The sequence below is a fragment of the Lepisosteus oculatus genome, chromosome 29, assembly GCF_040954835.1.
Source record: "Lepisosteus oculatus isolate fLepOcu1 chromosome 29, fLepOcu1.hap2, whole genome shotgun sequence".
NCBI lineage: Eukaryota > Metazoa > Chordata > Actinopteri > Semionotiformes > Lepisosteidae > Lepisosteus > Lepisosteus oculatus.
Window position 1 is genome coordinate 2,951,662 of NC_090724.1, and position 20,076 is coordinate 2,971,737.

Consider the following 20,076-nt stretch of genomic DNA (forward strand, 5'->3'; position numbering starts at 1 on the left):
GCATAAATTTACAGATGCTTCACTGGTTTATATTGAGTTACAGGTCTTGAACTGGGACACGTTTCCCTCTCTTCATAGAGCAACTAGTCTGGGCCTAAGGCATTTCAGTCTCCGGCGGCCAAAGATAGTCTGGAGAGATGTGATTGTCCACATCCCGAGTCCGTTTTTAATGTACGAGTAAATGGTTTCCGCCTGAGATTTTGCATCTGATACAATTTAAATAACAGGGCGTGGAAATGTTATTTTTTTATCGCTATGCTTTGCTTTCTGTGAATTTTAAACTTCCCTCACACCGGCAACACTCTTTAAGATAAAATAACCAAAATATTGGCGGCTTGCTAGCCAATTAAACTTTTTTTTTCCCCTCCGAGGTAGCTGCAGTTCTTCAATTTGGCCACAAGAGGACTGCAGCGCAACTCATTCACTTTTAACATTAAATTTTAGAAGGATCAGAACATAAATCTGTAGATTTACGTCTACGTACAGATTGTGCTACAGTACCTAACAAACATTAAAATAAACATAATTAAAAAGCTAAAATACGACCCGTCCCTGGGTGGGCTCGAACCACCAACCTTTCGGTTAACAGCCGAACGCGCTAACCGATTGCGCCACAGAGACTGGCACGACTGAGCCTCTGAAAGCAGCACTAAAAGAGAGACCGAAATCCGTGTTACTTCCGTTTTTTTTTATATCTGTGTGTGAATGTTTAGCACGATCTGTTTAATCAGCTACAAAGGGAAAGTGAATTTCGCTGATCCGGCACTACTGTGCAACTGCTTCTGCCTTCATCTCGACACTGCGGGGGGTTTTTAAAACCACACGAGCAGAGGATTAATTCTGTAAGAATACGCGCAGAGGGACTTTTGAGAGAGAATGCGCAAGAACATTTAGGAGGATGTGGGACAGTTTTTCGCATTAAAACTGTATTTGCAACCACAAACATCACATACAATCCTTAAACAAGGCGTACCGTATTACAGCTCTACCAACGGGCCGAAATAGCTCAGTTGGGAGAGCGTTAGACTGAAGATCTAAAGGTCCCTGGTTCGATCCCGGGTTTCGGCAAATCTTTTATTTTCCAGCAAAATAAACCGGAAACGATTGCCGTTTATCGCAACTTTTGCAGTTTAACCAGAATATTCGATATATCTTCTATATCTGTTTTTAAACGTGTAAATCATAAATCTTCCGCCAAATGAGGAAATTGCTTTGAATTTCCTCCTGCTTTAATTTCACCGTAATTGCTCAAAGTATAGAAAAGTCAGGTTATGAACAGAACCGGACAAGTATGCAAACCACATTGCGTATATTTTAAGCTGCTGTAAAGCACAATGACAAATACAGAATTTGAATCTCAACATTTTTAGGTGGAAACGTGGTCCCCTTACAATAACCCTGTTTGCGACCCACACTGCAGTGATCACGGAGCACTGTGGCAACTCGCACGAAGACGAAAATGGAGAGAGAAAAGTTTGCAGTGCCGAACATTTACAAAAGTGCCTTAACATACTTTCCGAGTTTATAAACAATGTTCTTGATTGACACGGTATGGAAATGGCACCCAAGCGACTCGCTGAGGCAATGATGCCGCATCTTTTTAACAAATCGTGGTGCGAATTAAGCTCCTAAATCGGAGAGCCTATGCCCATACTTACTATTTATGACCAAAGATTGTTAGCATTTGATCGCGGCAAAGAGAAATCAATGGGATTACTCAGTTATACTTATTTCACTTTTATTCATTTATTTGGAGCACTGTTGCTAAGAGTACTCCGTTACCTGACCAGAGCCCATAATTTCTATACTGCCTGTTCTGTTTTAGCAGTCTCAGGCAGTACCTGATGGCCATGCTTTAACACTTTTTTTTTGCCCATTCATCTAATTATGGAATAAATTCATCAGCATGGAATAAAGCTATTACTTATTCATTTGCAGCCTACACATGCTGACGCAGCTCCCAACCTGAACGGTCTTCACTTATGCCAAACATGGCGTTTATTAGACTTATGTACATGAAGCCCAATGCACATGTACATATTGCAAAAGAAACTCCTCTGTCTAACCACCTCATCCAAAACCAGGATTGCAGGCAAGGCAGGGTACACCCTGGACAGGATGCCAGTCCATTCCACTGCACACACACACACACCAGGCCAATTAACCTACCCGTACCAGGACTGCGGGAGGAAACTGGACAACCTGGAGGGCATTGAACCCAGGGCTCCAGCTCTGAGAGGAAGCAATACTGACCACTGCCCTGCACTGCGGGGGAAAAAAAACACTACCCACTAAACTTGTAAATAATTGTTGCTCAAAAAGGGACAAAAGGAGAATGACTCATGGAGTTACAAAAAAAACAATAGTTCCAGCTTTTCTATTGTTTTATACTGATTTGAAGAGAAACTCACTTGGAACACCCTTCGCGTGAAAAAAACTCCACAGACAAAACCGCAGGACCAAATTATTTAATATAGAGATGTGTGAGCAGACAACAGTCGATTCTTTTGCAATATGAAATGCTACAGCTGAAATCAGATTTACCTGTCCTGAATGCAACATTCAAATCAAAAATCATTTACAAGAGTGCGTTTTAACTGGAGGTACACATAAAAAAAGTACAATTCCTTTATTAAAAAGTAGTAAAAATATGCATAGTATGACCTGCACAAAGCACAGATAATCGGCTAATCCAGAATCCCAGGGCCTACGGACAATGTCTGACTGCAGTAATCCATGACTGCTGTGAGTGTTTCATCCATGAAAGCTAAATCCCCAGGTACTTACAATCCTACCTCCACTGCTCAAAATCTATTCCAGCAGACAAAGTCCCCAAGTCACTTAAATGGTGATTTAATAACAGCAACAGCATAAAGATCTTTGTAATACCTTTAAAACCAACATTGAATGGTCAGTTGAGAGGAGAAAATGATAATCAGTACATCTTACGTTTGCGTGGCGGCTCTGTTCGGCCTCCCATTAACGGAAGCACAGCAGTTGAAACTGGAAACGCGAGGACCCTGGTTTTGCTGGGAGAAGCAAACTAAAATAGTTTCCTGCGACAAAGGCGGATTCATACCAGCGACACCCTGATCACTGCAATGTGCCACCCAGCAATACCAATGGCTTAATCAGCAGCTTGACCTGCTACCATTCCCCACACCTCCCTATTTTACTTTCCCTATAGACAACCACAAACGCTCTCACTGCACTTATCAACCCCACTAATTTGTGCAGTTCAAGTTGCAGACTACACAACCTGAGAGGGCTTCTGTGTTCTCAAGCTGTGATGCTGATCCACAACACCGTAGCCCCAAACGTTGAAAGAATGAAGTTAAAAAAACAAATTTACGCAAAAGGATTGCCCAAGCTGAATGCTTCTTGCTACATTCAGTTGGACGTATCGAGTGTCACTGTTTAAAACCATGTAAAAAAAAATTACATATTAAAACTATAATCAAATAACTTCTAAAGACTGTGCATAAACAATTTTATATTTCATAAAAAGCTGTTCTTATGTACAAAGGATTACATTAACAGCAGTTCCTGATTGTCACTTACACATTCAGTTTTTTGCCACACATTTGGCTACATTTAAGGTTTGGAAGCAATTTACAATAAAGTACAAGTTTCAAGGCAGGCATGACTGGGGAAAAAGTAAAAGTCACATCAACAATGCAACATTACCTGGGAACAGAAATCAGACTACATAATTAAGACATGATAATCTAACAGGAAAACCCCACTGCAGGAAGCTGGAAGAATGCAGACTTTTGGCACCATAGTTTGGTGCCAGTGCATTGGCCTCTATATCACTAGAAGGCTATATGAATTAATTCTGACAGGCACAGGCAAAACACCAACACTAGCTTGCTGCTGAATGTTAGTAAGACAGACAAACCCTACTCAACTCAGGGAAGTGTTGCCGACTATGAACTGTCTGACAAACAGTCAAACAGTCTTTGCTGACAAAGATTTAAGCAAAAGCTTTGCTGATTACAAAATATGGATGAGTGGTACATGGTGGTAAACTACTTGAATAGGCTACTAGTATCAAACCATAATTCCATCCATCCAACTGATTTCATACCATAAAGTGCCAGAATTACCTGAAGGCTTTAAAATGGACACCAACAGAGATGACCAATTCATACATGGCGCGCATGGCCATGGTTTATCAATGATATTCAGGGGAATTACAGGTTGGATAAAGATGAATGCAGATCTGCCAAGCCGACCAAAATTTGAAGGCTGCATTTTGATATCAAACTGTACAAGCAAAGCATTCTGATGGGTGGTCCAATTGGGCAATTAATCCTCATGAAAACTGACAGTATCATTGTAGTGGCTTGCCTTCCTATGGGGGAAGAAAAAACTATGATTCATTTACCTTCTTCTCCTGAGGGCATTCAACTTCAGATGTTTTCTGAGGAAATCAAAGTATTACCATACAGGAAACATTTTAAGCATTTAAAACAAATGCCGTAATCATGTTTCAACACCGTTTAAAATAATGCCAACTTCTTATCTTGCAATTTTCTTTAAAATGAAAATCAACTGAATACACACTTTTAAAAAAAATCTCCAAACACTATTGTGCAAATGCAAACTGCGCACTACTAAGGGAATACAAAATAAATACTGATTGATACCGATTTTTAAATTCAAGTTGATTAGCTCCATATTATCTTTAAGGCCAGTAAAATCAGATTTAAACTAACTTTTCCAAAGAAGACTCAGTTGGCCACTATAAAACGGGTGAAAAGACACATCCAAATACCCCTCTGAAATAATTCCACATTTCAGCACTTACATGATTAATGTCATTATTTCATATCGTTTGATAATCTAAGAACATCAGTCAGCACTAGGTGCCAAGCACAAATCAACAAAGGTTAACGGATCTCAGCTTAGCATTAAAAGTAGGGCTATCTACATTATGGAATGCTGTTGCATTGTGTTCCTTGAGTATTGGAAAACTACAGCTAAATAATGTTCCTCTCACTGTCCCTATATACAAAAAACATTAAAAAAAAAACAACATTTAAGCAAACTCCAGTACTGTCCAAAGGGTTCAAAGACTACTTCCATAAGTTCATTCAGGACTGGTCAAGCACCCAAGGCAGTCACCACCTGGATCACCTGGAGGGGAATGTGGACCACCTCCCAATTAAACAAATGCTCAGAATTGTCAGGCTCTGTTCGTGGGCAAAGAAAACGGCACCAACTCAGTCATCCTCCTTTCATGGTCTTCTAAGGTGCTCTTGACAGCATCCCATGTTCTCTTCAAATACTCCATTTGCACAGTAAAAAATGTTCTGTGACCTGTGATTTTATTGGATTCTACATTTAAGTGCTAGGATTAAAACATTCATAGGTTTAAATTTTAGTTTTTGACCTTTGACTTGACACCTAGCAAGCTGGAGCTGTAGCTTTGACGGCCACTGTTCAATAAAACTTGCAGGTGAAGTCTGGGGTAGCAATATCCTCAAGGCTTTCTGCTGGAATGGCCCAATGGCTCCGTCACCAGGGCTGGAGGTGTTGTAGAACGCCGAGTCATTCAGACAGCAGGTGTCAAAGAGGTTTAGGTTCCTGGGCATTTAGGGATAGTGCTTTCATCATCATCTCCTTTTCGATTTGCATGTCGAACTCTTCTCTTTCTCTGAAAGCAACAAAGGTTTTCGGTCAATCACAAGAGCAGGAACACAAATTCAATACAAAACCTCCTCCAAACCATAACCCTGTGCTCCTACATCATGCTGCACAGAGTATCTTTTCATCATCCTTTGATGAGGTTAAAGGTCTAAGGTGTTGTACAAGAGCATCAGAGCTCATGGAACAAGGCACCTTTAGATGTTGTAGCACAGCAATTTGGAGCTACTACTCCTAAAGTTTAGAATATTGTTTGGATCTACCAGCGGCCTGAAGGAGCTTGCAGTCTGTCTTAAATGTAAAGCTAAACGTCTCAGTAAACAACACCCTGTTAGAAGAAATGAATACTAGCAAAAGTAAAACATGAAAAAGTTAACATTCAAAGCAACATTAGTGACTTACACGGTCTCTGTTAGTGACTCTGCTCATCTAATGTTTATTGCTCTAAATCTACCTCCTCTCTGCTCCATAGGTGCTGTTTTTGGTAATGCTTGTTACTAATGACAGGATTTGGGTCTTGACACTTTCCACATCAGATTTTTGAATAAATTTACAGTAACATCATACAGGTGTTACCACAATAGCATAGAGCACAGGGTATAATGCATGTGCAACTTAGATCTGTTTTCCTAACTATCTTGTTTCACATTATTAATAATGTGGGATTCCTGCAAATGCGAAGGAAATGCACAGCTTTTGAAACCCACAGACTATTCATTACCTTATACTCAAGTCGGGCCCCTTCAAGAATTTAACCTCTGCTTTGTCCAGGGAGATCTTGTCTACAGCAGCAATGGCGTAGATGATGGCCTGAAAATAAGACAGCAGCGTTACAACATGACCACTTGGACTCAGGGCACTGGACCAGCGTTCTCCTCTGCTCAGCAGGCGCAGACTTCCTGCCACGGGTGCTGCTCTGATTGCTGCTGTGACACTTTCACTTCTTAGTCACTTACTGAGCAGCACCACACTGTGGCAAAACACTGCTAGCAGCAATGCATACGTCATTACTGTAAACTCCCAACAACGATATGAACCCTTGCACACCATCACAGAAACACTGCAGTCAATGTCTTAAAGATAGGCGTACCCAGTTGAAGGCTTTGATTTCATGATTTTGGTTAGCAATGAAGAGAACAGTAAAATTATACAGCTGACTCCATATACATTCATACTGAATATAATGTGACTGACAGTTGTTTTGAGCTAAGAAAAATGGACATTCATTATTTGTGCATAAACAAATTAAACGAGAAAAAAACTCGGGACTGGATACTTGAAGTATCCGAAGTTCAGATGTAAAAGATCAAGGGTAATTTTGACATCCTGCTGACTCGCCAAGTGTCCCGGAGACCATGAAGTGGAATAGTCGAGCTCCGTGAAGAGCATATGCCTTTATGTTAATAATCTACCTAACGAAATTAAAGAGCCCAGCAATGGCCTCCTCACCTCGGGCAGCAGCACGTCCAGGATGAAGCGGATGGTGTCCACCTCGGTCAGGAAGGGTGCGGTCTCAGGTGCATTCTCGTAGATGGACTTCAGGTAGCTGTACACCAGGTCCACCTGGGCCTCGTCCTCCAGGTAGGTGTCCACCCAGGACATGAAGCGGCTGAACTTGAGGAACTCCTTCATCCACTTGGAGTTCTCTCTGCCACTGATGATCGCCTGAGGGAGAGGCCAGGAAATGAGCAGGACTCTTCTCCTCAGGGCCTGCTGACCAGGCAAGAACTTCAACAGCAAGAGCTTCGGGGCTTAAATGCTACATGGGCTTGGAATACAAATAGCTAGTTCTCTGAGGATAATTATTCCAAAGCAAAACTATAACCCAATTATTCACAGCTTTTAAATGGGATCAGGGTGAAGCAATTAATAGTTTTCATATACAATAAAGGTGGTTTCTAAGCAGAGAGACTAATACTGAATACTAAAATTGAAGCCAAGTACAGAAATGTTTATACTGAAGGAGACGGGTACAAAAAGACAACAAATTCAAAAAATTATTCTACAAAGACTTTTCCCTGAAAAGAAACAGTCCAGACTTATACTTGGGAACAAACTGTTTACATATGTCTACCCATCACAACCAGAATGTGCTTTAATCTGCTCCCCACAAAAAAGGTTTCCTTATTTTGCACACACTAGCACCATTAGTTTAGTTTAGAAAGACTGAGTGTTGTGGAATTAAGGTGCTAATTAGAAAACACTGCATAATTACCCTTGGTACTGGATAAGGCTAAAGATCTGTTTATCTATTTTATGTAAATATTTTGTCTTTAATTGCACTGCATTTACATAATTTCAAAAGATAATGCCACAAATTCAGTTTCTTTAATGAAAGTTATTTTTCTTCACCAGTATTTAAACCATTCCTTAAATAATTATGAAAAGCATAAATCTCCTGTATTAAACTTGCAGTTTATAACTGAGCAGGCCAGCACTATTCATCTCTATCTGTTGCTCTAACACAGCGCAGCTGCCAAAGCTGTGTTGAAAGACAGGAGACGGAAATGTGTTCTCGGATGTCCAAGAATTCCCCTGCTTTGTCTGACCTGCAGGTGCTTCTCCAATCCCTGATTCTTGACAATAAACTGGACCAGTTTCTCGTTCGCTCGGTTCCGGAGAGCCTTGGAGCGGTCAGGCAGCAGCTTCTTGGACTGCCTGCAGCGGGATGGTGTGCTGTCCAGATGTACATCCGATCCTTCCTTCTGCTCCTCCATTATCAGCGTGCTGGGAAAGGACACATTGGAGGAGTCCTGCAGGTACATCTTCCTGACTGGGCAGCCTAGGGCAAATACATCACAATGAACATCATAAAGCCAGTTGGTGAATTACAGCTCTCTGTTTAAAGCTAAGCAGGCATAGTTCTCTAAGCTAGCAAGCCAAATTGGTTTTGTGCTTTTTTTTAAAAAAAGAGGTCATTAATTCTATTTGATGCAATTGCTTGTTGGCTGCCAATATACTTTTACAGAGCAAATCAACAAACTATTCCTCCATTGAATGAGCCATGAGACAAATAAATAACATCAGTTCCACATACCTATTAGTTCAGCTCTTCCTGCAAGTCCCGATGTGCCCATTATTGTTTAAAGCAATGACTAGCTGGAAGGGCTTCTCAAACAGCATACAAGTATACCACGTCTTTTAATCAACTCATGTAGAATACTGCTGTAGAACTGGTAAACAAGCCATTGTCCCTCAATCAGTATTGAAGATTGTTTTTAGAGGTTATAAAGGCTGATAGTCAACTATTGTAAAAAAACTAAACTAAAAATATATAACAACAAAAGAAAAAATATGCATGAAAAAAAAATCCAGATGATGTTTCTTTTAATACATGCTGCTTAAAGTGTAGCTTTCTTTTGCTACGCCACAATTCAGACACGTTCAGCATTCCTGCCAGCAAACAAGCGTAACACTTACTTATGTCATCTGCAAAGTATTCAATAAAAGAGCCAGAGAAGGAACCGCAGGCTGTATAGGGGAGAAGGAAAAAAGAGTTAAGGAGAATTCCATTATGACCCATGCATGGAAGAGCATTCCTGCCTTACTGTGCAAGGCATGACGAAACCAAACCAAAGTGCTAAAAGATGACATTCTTAAACTATGCTGTAATAACTCTGTCTCAATGTTGTTATCTGAATTTAATGACTTCCTAAGACGTTTCCACAACAATCGACTGATGAATGTTTTTAACATTACAGCCCTTCGTTTCTCATGTACCTTTCTCCTTTCGAAATGTTTCTAGATCGTAAGGGATATCAGCACAGCTCTAGAGAAACTGACTATTCTGTACTCAACTCCCAACGTCCCAAATGATGCATTGCCAAGTTGTGCCCACCTTTGCGAATCCGGTAGTCCCGAATCAGCTCCAAGCACCAGTTGATGGCTGTATTATACTTCTCCCGAGCTTTAACCTAAAAATCAGACAAGGGTTTGATTCTAGCACAGATTGACCATGCCACAAACAGATGTTATGAAATGCTCAATTTCAAGTCAAGAATCGGACTCCCGGGTCTTCATCCTTTGGTTCAGGGGATTAGCTATTGCAAAGCGTACTGGCGGCCCTTGGCTTCGATGACTGAAATAATGATAAAAAAAAGACTTTGGCACTGAAAGACATCCGTTTCTTACCACAAACTGATCTGTCTCTTCACAGTCAAAAGGTTTCAAGGTTCTTAAGGACACACAAAATCTGTGAAAGACCAAATGGGCATTAGAGTTGACAAATAAAATCCTTAACTCTATTATAGCCATTTAACCCATTCTGCTTCTGTTTTAGAATAGATAATCCTTGTTTTTAGATAATATTAGCCTCAATTATTGAAGTATGGCCTTTGTATCAGAATATTTAATAGTTTGCCTCCTTAGGATCATGGCTGATTGTGTTGTAGTTACCACAAGTCGCAGTTCTAAACTGCAGTTAGAGCTGTAAAACTGTAGCATGATGACTGTCGGCAACCCATGTTATAAACCATTTGTGTTTTACTCTGAACACACAATGAAAAAAATCACTTCACATTAAGAAATAACTTTCACCCACTTACCCCTTTTGAACTCTTTTCTTGTCAAACAACAAGTCATCAATGAAGATGATGCTTGCCTTTTTATTCCTATGGTTCACACGTTTTACCTATTGAGCAGAACAAGGTTAGGAGGGATAGATCAATATAAAGGGAACAAATATATGGCCCAATCTACAAAAGGAAATGCTTCATGTTGCATGTTTTACAATGTGAATTTACTCAAAATGATTATTTGGCTGGCACTTCTATTTAAAGCAACATGCATTTGCACCCATTTAGATTTCACTGAAACTGAGTGAAGTATTGTTCTCAATGGTTCAGTGCTCTTAACAGGTTCTTGAATAGATTCTGCAATATCGGGCTCTTAAAATGAACGGTGGGGAAAAAAAGCTACCTTTAAGTGGCCTTACATTTACTCACACAGTCAAGTGTTTGCTCAAAGTGTTATAGGTGTTTATTTCCGAGTACAATTGTCTACCCAAGAGATAGCCAGTAAATCTTCGCTAACGAAACATAAAAATAATTTCGTTAAAAACCCACTACCTCATCCAAACTGACTGCAAGCTTAAAAGCAGGAAAACTGAACACCAGAAAAACATTAAAATAAGTGCTTCTGTTGCTACTATATATACCAAACTGAAGCCGCGCAAGAAGATGTTGTTACCCTTCCTTTTTTCAGGTTTGCCTGCAATTCAAGGTTATTTCTGGCCTATCTGAAGTACGATTATTGAAAGAAAACAAGACAGGCATGGAATTATGGAGTACTCACCATTGCTGGCCAGAAAGGGTAGTTTCTGAATTTACACCAGACACATATTCCCTCTGTGATGGATGAAGGCTCTGTGAACACAATGCAGAAAAAACGACGGCTAGCAGGGCAAATTATAACGTAGACCCCCTGTATCTATTCAGATTAATTTTACAGTTTAATATTGCTTTTATACATTAAATTGTACAATATCATAGTATGGGTTAAGCTGGGAAATCTAAAGAAACTGTTAAGAACAGCACACAGTGCAAAATCCCAGATGCCTGCCCATCTGAAAATACATAACGAATATCTTTTGTACATATTCATTATGTGTTTTTCACATCCATTATGTGTCCCAGGAACAGTTCAGATGGATGTCCAACGTTAAGGAGGGTTGGTCAAGGATGGAAGCTCTTCATTTTAAACCTAGCACTTACTGTTCTCCCTTGTCAAAGAGAAACTGGGAAGCTCTTCATCTTCTTCTTCATCTTCCTCCTGCAGCAGAGAACTCTGCATATCGGGTTCATTGTGCAAACTCAGCTCAATGGACAAGTCAGATTCTTCCCCTGAAAACAACAAAGATTCATGTCCACAAAGACTGAGATTCAAACACAAAAGGTGTGCTTTTTTGAGTTTCAGAGAACAAAGCATATTGTTTTTTAAAGATCGCTATTGTCGCTGCTGATCAATTAGATTTTTTTTTAAACAACAGATTAATTCATAGACCATCTAGGTCCACTGCTCTGTTGGATAACAGGATACAGAAATCCGAAAAAGTCCTGCCTTGTGCCTGTTGCTCTCCCGCGATGCCGAACTGGAGGAAGCAGGTAGTAAACGAATGGACAGTGCCTTACTGGAACAGTCTCAGTTAATCGTTTCAATCAGTGGCCCAACAGCAGTGCCCCAACCTGGGATTTGAACCCACAACCTTCCAGCTGCGAGTGCAGAGCTGCAGGCTAGATTGAAACAGATACTAAAGGCTTAATCGAATTAGGGAGGCACAGGATTTATACCTGGCTCATCGGTTTCCGGTCCCTCCGGCTCAAACGGAGGCAGGGGGAGCTCCGACTGCTCGGATGTCTGCGTGCCGCCCAGCTCCAGACAACTCTGGTTCCGCCGTCTCCGCTTTGAGGAAGGGGCCGTGTCCGCGCGGCCACAGTCGCTTGCGTCCTGCCGGCCGGCCGGCTCCTCCGCGGCCCCCTTCCTGGGCCGGCCCCCACACCTGGCTTTGCCGCAGTGCACCAGCTCCGGCCGAGGGTCCTGGTGGAGGTGGTCAGGGAGATGAAGATGCTCGTGATTTCAGAAATGACACGGAGCTCACAGCACAACAGCCAAGCCTTTACAGCTCCTCTGCCGTTGTAGTTGTGAAGCACAGAGTCGCAGGTCAATCAGCAGGCAAATTGCCACTTTTTTAAAAAAAAACAATTAATTGTATTAACCGATCGTCATTTGTAGCATTCATGATCAGCACATATTTATTTTTAAATGTTGGCACGCGTTCTACTGTTCATTTAGGCGGAAACTACTTCTGAAGAACTGTTCAAATACTGCTCAACAAATATCAACTCAAACACTGATTTGAAAGCTTATATAGAACCTTTACCACCTCGTGCTCCTACAGTGAAAAAGTAGAATGATTGATAGCAAACGATCCACTACGCCATCATGACCTGCAGAAACAGTTCAAAGCCTGAAGTATAGTGGATTAAAAATGAAATTTCAACAAAGGCAGAAATACTGTACTTCAGGAGATGTGTGGAAAGATTGCTTAGAATCACAAGATGACTATCTAGTGAATACAGAATTTGAGCTTCCTGTGCTGCTCAGATAAAGAAGGGAGACTGCATTTACTCATTTATGTTCCCGTTTCCCTTTACTGAACACTTGTGACAAGGTTTTCTCACATGTTTGTTCCTTTTATCCATTTTAATAGTGCCCCTTTAAGGTAAACTTCTAATATGGAGTCTTTTTTGTTAATTCTGCACATATTATTTAGTAAGATACATATAACACCAACAAATAATGTTTTTATAGTTAGAATCTTTATAGTATGGGATGAAGTGTTTGCTATAGCCCATTATCAATTGTAAGCCTGATTGAGGAGCGATTTGGAGGCTGGAGCCAGACTGAATCCCGTAGGAATATACCTTAAGAGAGTGGATAAGGAAACATATCGATCAAACATTCTTAACCAAGTGGTACTGGATCCCCAAAACGCCAGCTCCCAGCGCAATATTACCTGTCGACTCTTAAGGCTCTCAAAGAGCTTCTGTGCTGTCCTGGGTGCCTTTCTCTTTGGCGTGCTCTCCTCGGTCCGTGTCTGGCTCCTCGGAGACAGCTCCTCCAACTCACTCACAGGCGTGGAGCTCACAGGAAAGTCTCGCAAACGAGGCCTCCCTCTCCTCTGTTTCACCCCGCCCGTACTGCGATAAGTGTCAAGGTCAGAGTCTGGGGGAGAGGGGAGGACGTGTGGGGTACCCCCGTTCTGCAAGGCAGCGTGGTCCCCCTTCGGGATACGGGGGCTCGGGGTTTCTGGGAATGTTGTTTTTTGACAAGGTCCTTTCTTGGGGCTGGGGGTAGAAAACGAAGGCTTTACATTATTTCTAGGAGCCCCTTTCCCCACCTGAGAATGCTGCACAGTGTTCAGTTTGGTTGGCGTGGAGCACATTGTCTTGTTGTCCCGCTTACTCAGTGGAGAGACCGCAGCTGGGCACTTCAGATCCAAGCTGCTCATTAGCCTGCGTGGCCGCAGATGGCGGTTCTCCCTTGTCAACAGTGGAGACGACCCTCCTGAAGCTTTCCTCTTGCTCCCGCTCTTTCCTGCCTGTGGAAGGTGGCGTTTCTGTGCCTCTGCCTGTGCCCTGAGGCCAGACTGCCGAGTCTTTGGCCCTCTCACGAGACCGTCCTCGTGTGCCTTCTCTCCTGTCCCAGACTTGGGCAGAACTGCAGCTCTTCTGTTTTGTGTCCCCTGTTGACCCTGAGGAACGCGTTTCGGCTGTTCCTTTCTCATCTCAAGGTTAGCTGTCCTTGGCTTGTGTCTCATCTTTGGTTCTACTGTTCCGCCAAGGGTAAAGGTACACTGGTGTGATTTTTCGGTTATGAAAGGCTTGATCTGGCAGGCCCCCTCAGGTGCTTTCCCGGGGTTCGAGGGCAAAGTGCAATGAGAGTCACTGCTGGATAACACATTTAAAGCCAAGCGTAGTGCTTTCCGGTAAAGCAACTCCTGAATAGGATCCCTTTCTTTGATCCCAGTCTCCTGAACTGCAGGCAAAAACAACATTCGGTGATACTGTCAGGGAAGACTAATCACGCAGCATAAACCTCTTCTGTTGTAATTCATAACCATTACAAGGACAGAGGTGGGGTTTACTGATGAGAATTCCCATTTTATACTCTGCACTTATCTTCCACAATGGAAGCTAAACAAAAACAACACTTGATTTCATATTTCTTCACGTCAAAGCTGAACTACACACAAGGAAATCATCCAATAATACAAATATGATTAAACAGTATCGGTATGCTTGACCCTCATGATTTGGGGTAGGTAGGGATTAAAGCCAGATAAGAAAAATAACTGTTTGCTCTTTAATACTCACCAGCTTGGGTACATTCATGGGGAAATCCCACAAACTCCTCATCGCTGTCATCTTTGTCCAAAAAGATCCGTATAATACGCTGCTTTTCAGCATCCAGATCTGAAACGAAACATTTCAGGGATTTGTCGGATATAAGTTAGGTTTAACAGTAATTGAAAATGTTCACGGATGACTCCATCTTTCCTTCATACTGTAATATCTGCACTTTTTACCACATTACATAGTACATCATGATTCAAATGTTGGCTCGCTCGTTCAAAGAACTGTATTGGGAAAACTACACCGTGCAGGAATGAAATCTGGCACATGCACAAGTACATGTTTCTATGGACAATTTGTTTGCAGTCTTTATTATGTTCTTGATTTCAAGGTGCCAGGGGGTGCTCACATATCTTGGGCCAAAAGAAGGTATATGAGGGTCAAACAGCTCATTTCAGTGTGACTGAGCGCTCAAAGGTATACGGTGTATCAGTAGGTTATGTGCTATTGCTTTACATGTCCAGTGTTCTGTAGAAGGAACTCGGAAAGCCAGGTGTGAGATTCAACTGCTTAAGTTGACCACATACACCAATACTTTACCACTTTCAGGGAAAGGGTTCAGCTTTGTGTTAAGACTATGGTTTTCTTTCACGTGCACAGAAAATATATTTCACTAACTGATTGTCTGCTTGTCTTCCCTGCATGCAAATGAATACAGGTGTCCAGAACCTATCTAGCCTTGCTAACTATTGTTCAAATTGTCTTTCAAGTCCCACTGAGTTCTCACCAAAATAACCGTCAATGTTAATGATAATGTCAATGTGCTGACGGAGGTCAGCAGGAAACTCACCAAGCTGCAGGGAGATGGTCTCAATGCTGCCTTGTGTCAGGGGTGCCGTCTCCTTCTGCTTCACACAGATCCTGGTCAAAATAAACAGCTGCATCATGCAGGTCTGAACTAGCAAAGAGGGTCCCTTCACCTGATCTGCTGTGTAATGGGACTGATGGCAGATTATAGCTGCCATGTGTTGCTCAAGTGGTCAACCTCCTGTGTTACAGCCCTTTCGTCTTTGGGGTTCCTTGACAAAGTTATGCAAACACAAGAAATTACTGCAGCACTTAAGATCTCTACGTCACTGCCAGACCAGAATTAACAAACTGTTACAAACGATGTAAACAGTTACATAAGTATTGTCAGAGAAATTGTGAAGGGTTGACAGAAATGTAATTGTACAGTACATAAAAAGAATATGTCATTGATCTCACGTGTGTATGAACACAAAAACAATACTATTTCTAAGGATATTTGACGATTCTGCTAGTAAGTAATTTACAAGACTGAAGTTATTTAAAGATTTAACTGTTGCATTAGACTGTCTACATGAAACCTCAAGCCTCAAAACAGCAAGAAAGAGAAAAGATAATACCCCAGCACTGCACTATACAGTGACATTTAGAACATCAAGCTAAACTGGAAAAAAAGTCTCACTTTGAAGAATACACAATAGATTGTTTTTTATTGACCTCTGCCTGCAGCATTGGGAGATCTTGTTGGCCAGAGATCACTGCAGCTAAACAATAAGTTTGGAGTCTCTACAATGTCTCCCTGGCATCAACAAATGCTGTCCTATCTTCACTAACTACACAGAGCTTTAGGCTGCCCAGACAGGACAGTAGGGTCCTGTTAATGTGGTTGCATCCTTCACCCATAGATGTTTTTCAGGGCTCAAACTTGAGCACAAACCCAGAGTGGGATACCTGTCATGTGTGGGGAGGAGGGGGGTGTTCTGTTTGCTACATAAAAATTAAAATAAACTCATTCAGAAAAGAAATATGCTTACACCAATCCCTTTGTATGCAAAAACAAATCCGCTACCATCAATGGCTTAAATGCCAAAACGAAAGATGTTTTCAATAACATGAAGGAAATGAAAGATAAAGCATTTAACGCTTTTACGCGTTACAACTGTAATGCAATTGCTTTTGTGACAGATGTAGGACAGAAAGAGAACAAAGGTTACCTTTTTTTCACACCCAATATTTCCACTTCTAGCCCATCAGCCCTTCTGGAGTGCCGAGCAGATTTTCTCAAAATCTAACACAAAAAAGAAACACCAATAAATATTTCTTTACTAGACATCAATTACTGAGAACTGACATATTTAAACTAGTCTTAGAAATCTAGTCACACGTTGTTTCCAGTGCTATAAGACTGACTCCCACGGAGGGGTTCGAGTCACAGAACCTGGGGGGACCGAGATTGCAAAAGAACAACAAGCTATGATCGGAGTCAGAGGTAATTTAAAAGTTTACATATACAGCTGTGACAAGAGGACAATATATTAGCAATTTGTGTGGGGTTCTGCATCATGGCATTAAACTGCAAGCCTTAGGGTTACGGGTAGCAGCAGAAATCAGAAATGCACCGTTAACCCAATGATGCATATTTAATTTTCCACAGTTACCTTTCCTTGACCTTAAATTGCTTTTGCCTCAGCATCAATGGCACAAGTAATGAAGCAGTTCTCTGTGAGCTAACCTTGGCTGGCCACAGGCGTCCTTCCCACTTACAGAGGAGGTACATGGGTTCATCCATCTTTGATCTTCATGAGGACAGCCTGAAGAGCAGGCACCCAAAAGCAGGTTTTCAATCGCTTACTGCACATGCACCAAAACACAGAAGACAAACGTTAGTGTCGGGGACAGCTCGCCGCTTGGAACTCCCTCAGCACACTTTGCATCCTCCTTTTACAAGAACTTGCCCTGCAAACAAGAGCAGCAAAGGAAAGAGTCAATGCACCAACACTGCTGTCAAAGAAACCTGCATCCTGTTGAACCGTATTCACAATTCATAGTCAGATCTATCCCGGGGTGTGTTTTAAAAAAAATACAAACCTCAGATCCTTGTCCACATTGACTGAAGTTACTGTGGAATCATTTTTTTTTACTTACTACTTTACCTTTTCAGTTTGCACTTGGTAACACTATTAATGTTGTAAAAATACACTCCCAGGGTCAGGAACACCTTGACACCCGAGAAAGATGTGTTTCTATCTTTCACTTTTTACGCCTCTCACCTCTGAAAAGTCAAGAGTAAAACTCGCTGGAGAGCAAAGGAACATGCTGAGGCACACCATAGACAAAATTCTTGTTTCAGACAGCACCCCGGACTTGTTTAAATTTGTATGTAAGTAAATGGTGCTGTGCGTTAAGTGACTCAGTTTGCATATTGTTCAATCAGGTGCACACAAGAGACTAATTTGCTGTTCAAATTATTTAAGCACTACATTTAAATTATATGGACCACTACAGAGAGTGTTACTTTCAATGAATATGGTCATTAGTTTTGAACTGACTTTTGATTCAAAATTCTTAAAAATAAGCAGAATCAACTCCTTGATTGACCATTGCTGGCCAGTGGCATTTAAAGGCATCTTAAACTCTTCCTTAAAAAGCTACTTACACTGAAGTTCACCTTTAGTTATTAAAGAAAATCACACCGGCACAGTTCTAAGGAACAGCATCAGATTTTTCTTTCTGTAAAAAAGGGGGTTAATGGAAATGTTAAATGTATGTGCATATGTAGTAACTAGTCTAAATCACTCAAAATAACAGAGTATTAATTTTCCTAAAATGGAAAGTTTCATAAAAAATAACTAATAAAATGCTCTACTGTTGCTCAGTACTACATCTGCGAGGAGATAGATCAAAACACTTTAAACAAAAGCCTATTTACACCGACTTCAACAGTGACAGTTACCAATCATCACTAGTATCATTTCATCAGGTAATCGGGCCATTCTCAATAAATCTTCCCCAAATGTATTTGTAAACGCTACAATTAAGTGCTTACGTCAGCATTCATGACGTCCCTACTTAACAGAAAACGCAGAGACCACAACTAACGTACTACTCCGTAAAACCGATGTGAAGAGATGCACTGAGAATTCAGGTTATTAATATCAATATTCAGGGAAGAACATGAAGTCATCTGCGGAAATGATACGAGATGTGCTTTAAAAATGGTGTTTAGCCAGAAAGTATCGGATCGGGAGTCAACAATGAAACAACAAAACATCACAGTCGATGATAACGCCTCGCAACTCACCGAGGACGACCTGTTTAACATGAACATACTTCCCCACAAGATCATTCACAAAACACAGGACGATTTGTGAAACACAGGTGCCATTATATATATATATCTCAATGGCAAGACCAATTTACACACCCTACATCCATCGACACTCGAGGGTGGAAAGTCAGTCTTGTTTTGTGCAATTCACAGCAGCACGACAGGTGACTATACACTCCCCCCGATCTCCAACGCCAAACCGCCACACATGTTGAGTTATTCACAACAAACGTCGGAATGATCTCGGGTTTAAAACCGCATATTTCCGTATTTCTGAGTGCTGAGCCTGCGCCCGCTCTCTCCACGCCAGACAGCAGTGCGGCCACCCACCTCTCCTGCCGAGGCTGTTCGCCAGCTGTGGGCTCTCCCCCACGGAGTCGGAGGAGCACACGTCGTGCGGGGTTGGGCACCACCCATGGCGCCCCGACCCTGTCGGCTCTGCGGCGCCTTGCCGAGCCGCAGCCGTGCAAGCGAAGGTCTCCCCCGCCGATGCCCACACGCCCCTGTTCCCCGTTTCACACCTCAGAAACTACCGAGGGCAAAGAGGCACGCAGCTCCTCCGAGCCGAGCCCCCGACACGCGTTGTCTGCATTTAAGAGCTCGTTCGCAGGCAGCAGTCTTTTTTTTTTTCCATGTGACTTTCCGCCGCAATAAGTACTTTTTCCCCCCGGTGAACTCCAGAACCGTGCTTGGTGGCCTTTATATTACAAGACTACGAAACAATCAAAAACAGGACTCAAAAAATTCTCCGCCCTAAAGCGCCTGTGGTCAGAAGCGACCTGCTGATAAAATGTTTAAGCCGCCTGTCTGTACACATCGTTAGAGCAAATATCGCCTACGCGCCTTACCAGTACAACTCCCTGTTCGGTGCTGTTTATCTTCGTATTTACGTTCAAGTTCCATAATAACTCCACGGCATCTTCCAAACACCCTTTTCCGGTCGCGTGGTCTACTTTTAAGCGCTCGTCGCCTCGTCCTCCCTTTGCATCATGGGAAATGTAGTTTACGTGAAGCCTCCCTTTACGCCTCCTCGTAAGGCCAGACGGCAGCAGACTTCAACAGGTGTCTGTCGTGAAGACCTCAGTACGCCTGGCCTCATAGCTTTCAGAGCAAATTCAATGAAACTATAGGGGACCTTCTCGTTCACTGTCTCTCCGGTGAAACTATTGTTACCCCACCCTTGCATACCCACATTTTATGTCAATTTGACATAATGTATATGTCAATTTAACAGCATAACACTTTCATAACAAAAAGGTATAAATACACGATTAAGAAAAAGCTATTGACGACGTAATGAAAATCACGATATGAAGAAAACACGGACAGTTTTCCCTTCACCTGCGATTGGATAGAAGCCATGTCATATTTTAATATGTCCAGTCCCTGTATTTGTGTATTTAATATTATTATAATTATTATAATAATTATTATTAA

At 41.8% G+C, this 20,076-nt stretch overlaps 1 protein-coding gene and 2 non-coding genes across 9 annotated transcripts; 1 reads left to right on the forward strand and 2 right to left on the reverse strand.

Moving 5' to 3' along the window:
- Window positions 1–547: 547 nt before the first annotated feature.
- trnan-guu (transfer RNA asparagine (anticodon GUU)) lies at window positions 548–621 on the reverse strand. The gene has a single exon. It is a non-coding gene; the product is annotated as a tRNA-Asn (tRNA).
- A 374-nt stretch (window positions 622–995) lies between these two features.
- On the forward strand, window positions 996–1,068 carry trnaf-gaa (transfer RNA phenylalanine (anticodon GAA)). Its single transcript has one exon. It is a non-coding gene; the product is annotated as a tRNA-Phe (tRNA).
- A 3,388-nt stretch (window positions 1,069–4,456) lies between these two features.
- Window positions 4,457–19,580, reverse strand: pwwp3a (PWWP domain containing 3A, DNA repair factor). Of its 7 annotated transcripts, none has more exons than XM_015365709.2 (18): window positions 19,488–19,580; window positions 17,968–18,041; window positions 17,076–17,162; window positions 16,526–16,599; window positions 15,355–15,425; window positions 14,526–14,624; window positions 13,166–14,187; window positions 11,940–12,186; window positions 11,364–11,492; window positions 10,945–11,015; window positions 10,197–10,282; window positions 9,784–9,844; window positions 9,491–9,566; window positions 9,073–9,123; window positions 8,202–8,434; window positions 7,102–7,317; window positions 6,374–6,462; window positions 4,457–5,662 (listed from the first exon to the last, which is right to left on the reverse strand). In XM_015365709.2, exons 3-18 carry the CDS (start codon window positions 17,094–17,096, stop codon window positions 5,575–5,577), a joined length of 2,634 nt encoding a protein of 877 aa, XP_015221195.2. In that variant the 5' UTR covers window positions 17,097–17,162; window positions 17,968–18,041; window positions 19,488–19,580; the 3' UTR covers window positions 4,457–5,574. The 7 variants fall into 7 exon arrangements, with proteins under 7 accessions (XP_015221195.2, XP_015221190.2, XP_015221191.2 ...); XM_015365704.2 differs by having other exon boundaries at window positions 17,044–17,162; XM_015365705.2 differs by lacking the exon at window positions 19,488–19,580 and adding an exon at window positions 18,970–19,463 and having other exon boundaries at window positions 17,044–17,162.
- Between the last annotated feature and the right edge of the window lie 496 nt (window positions 19,581–20,076).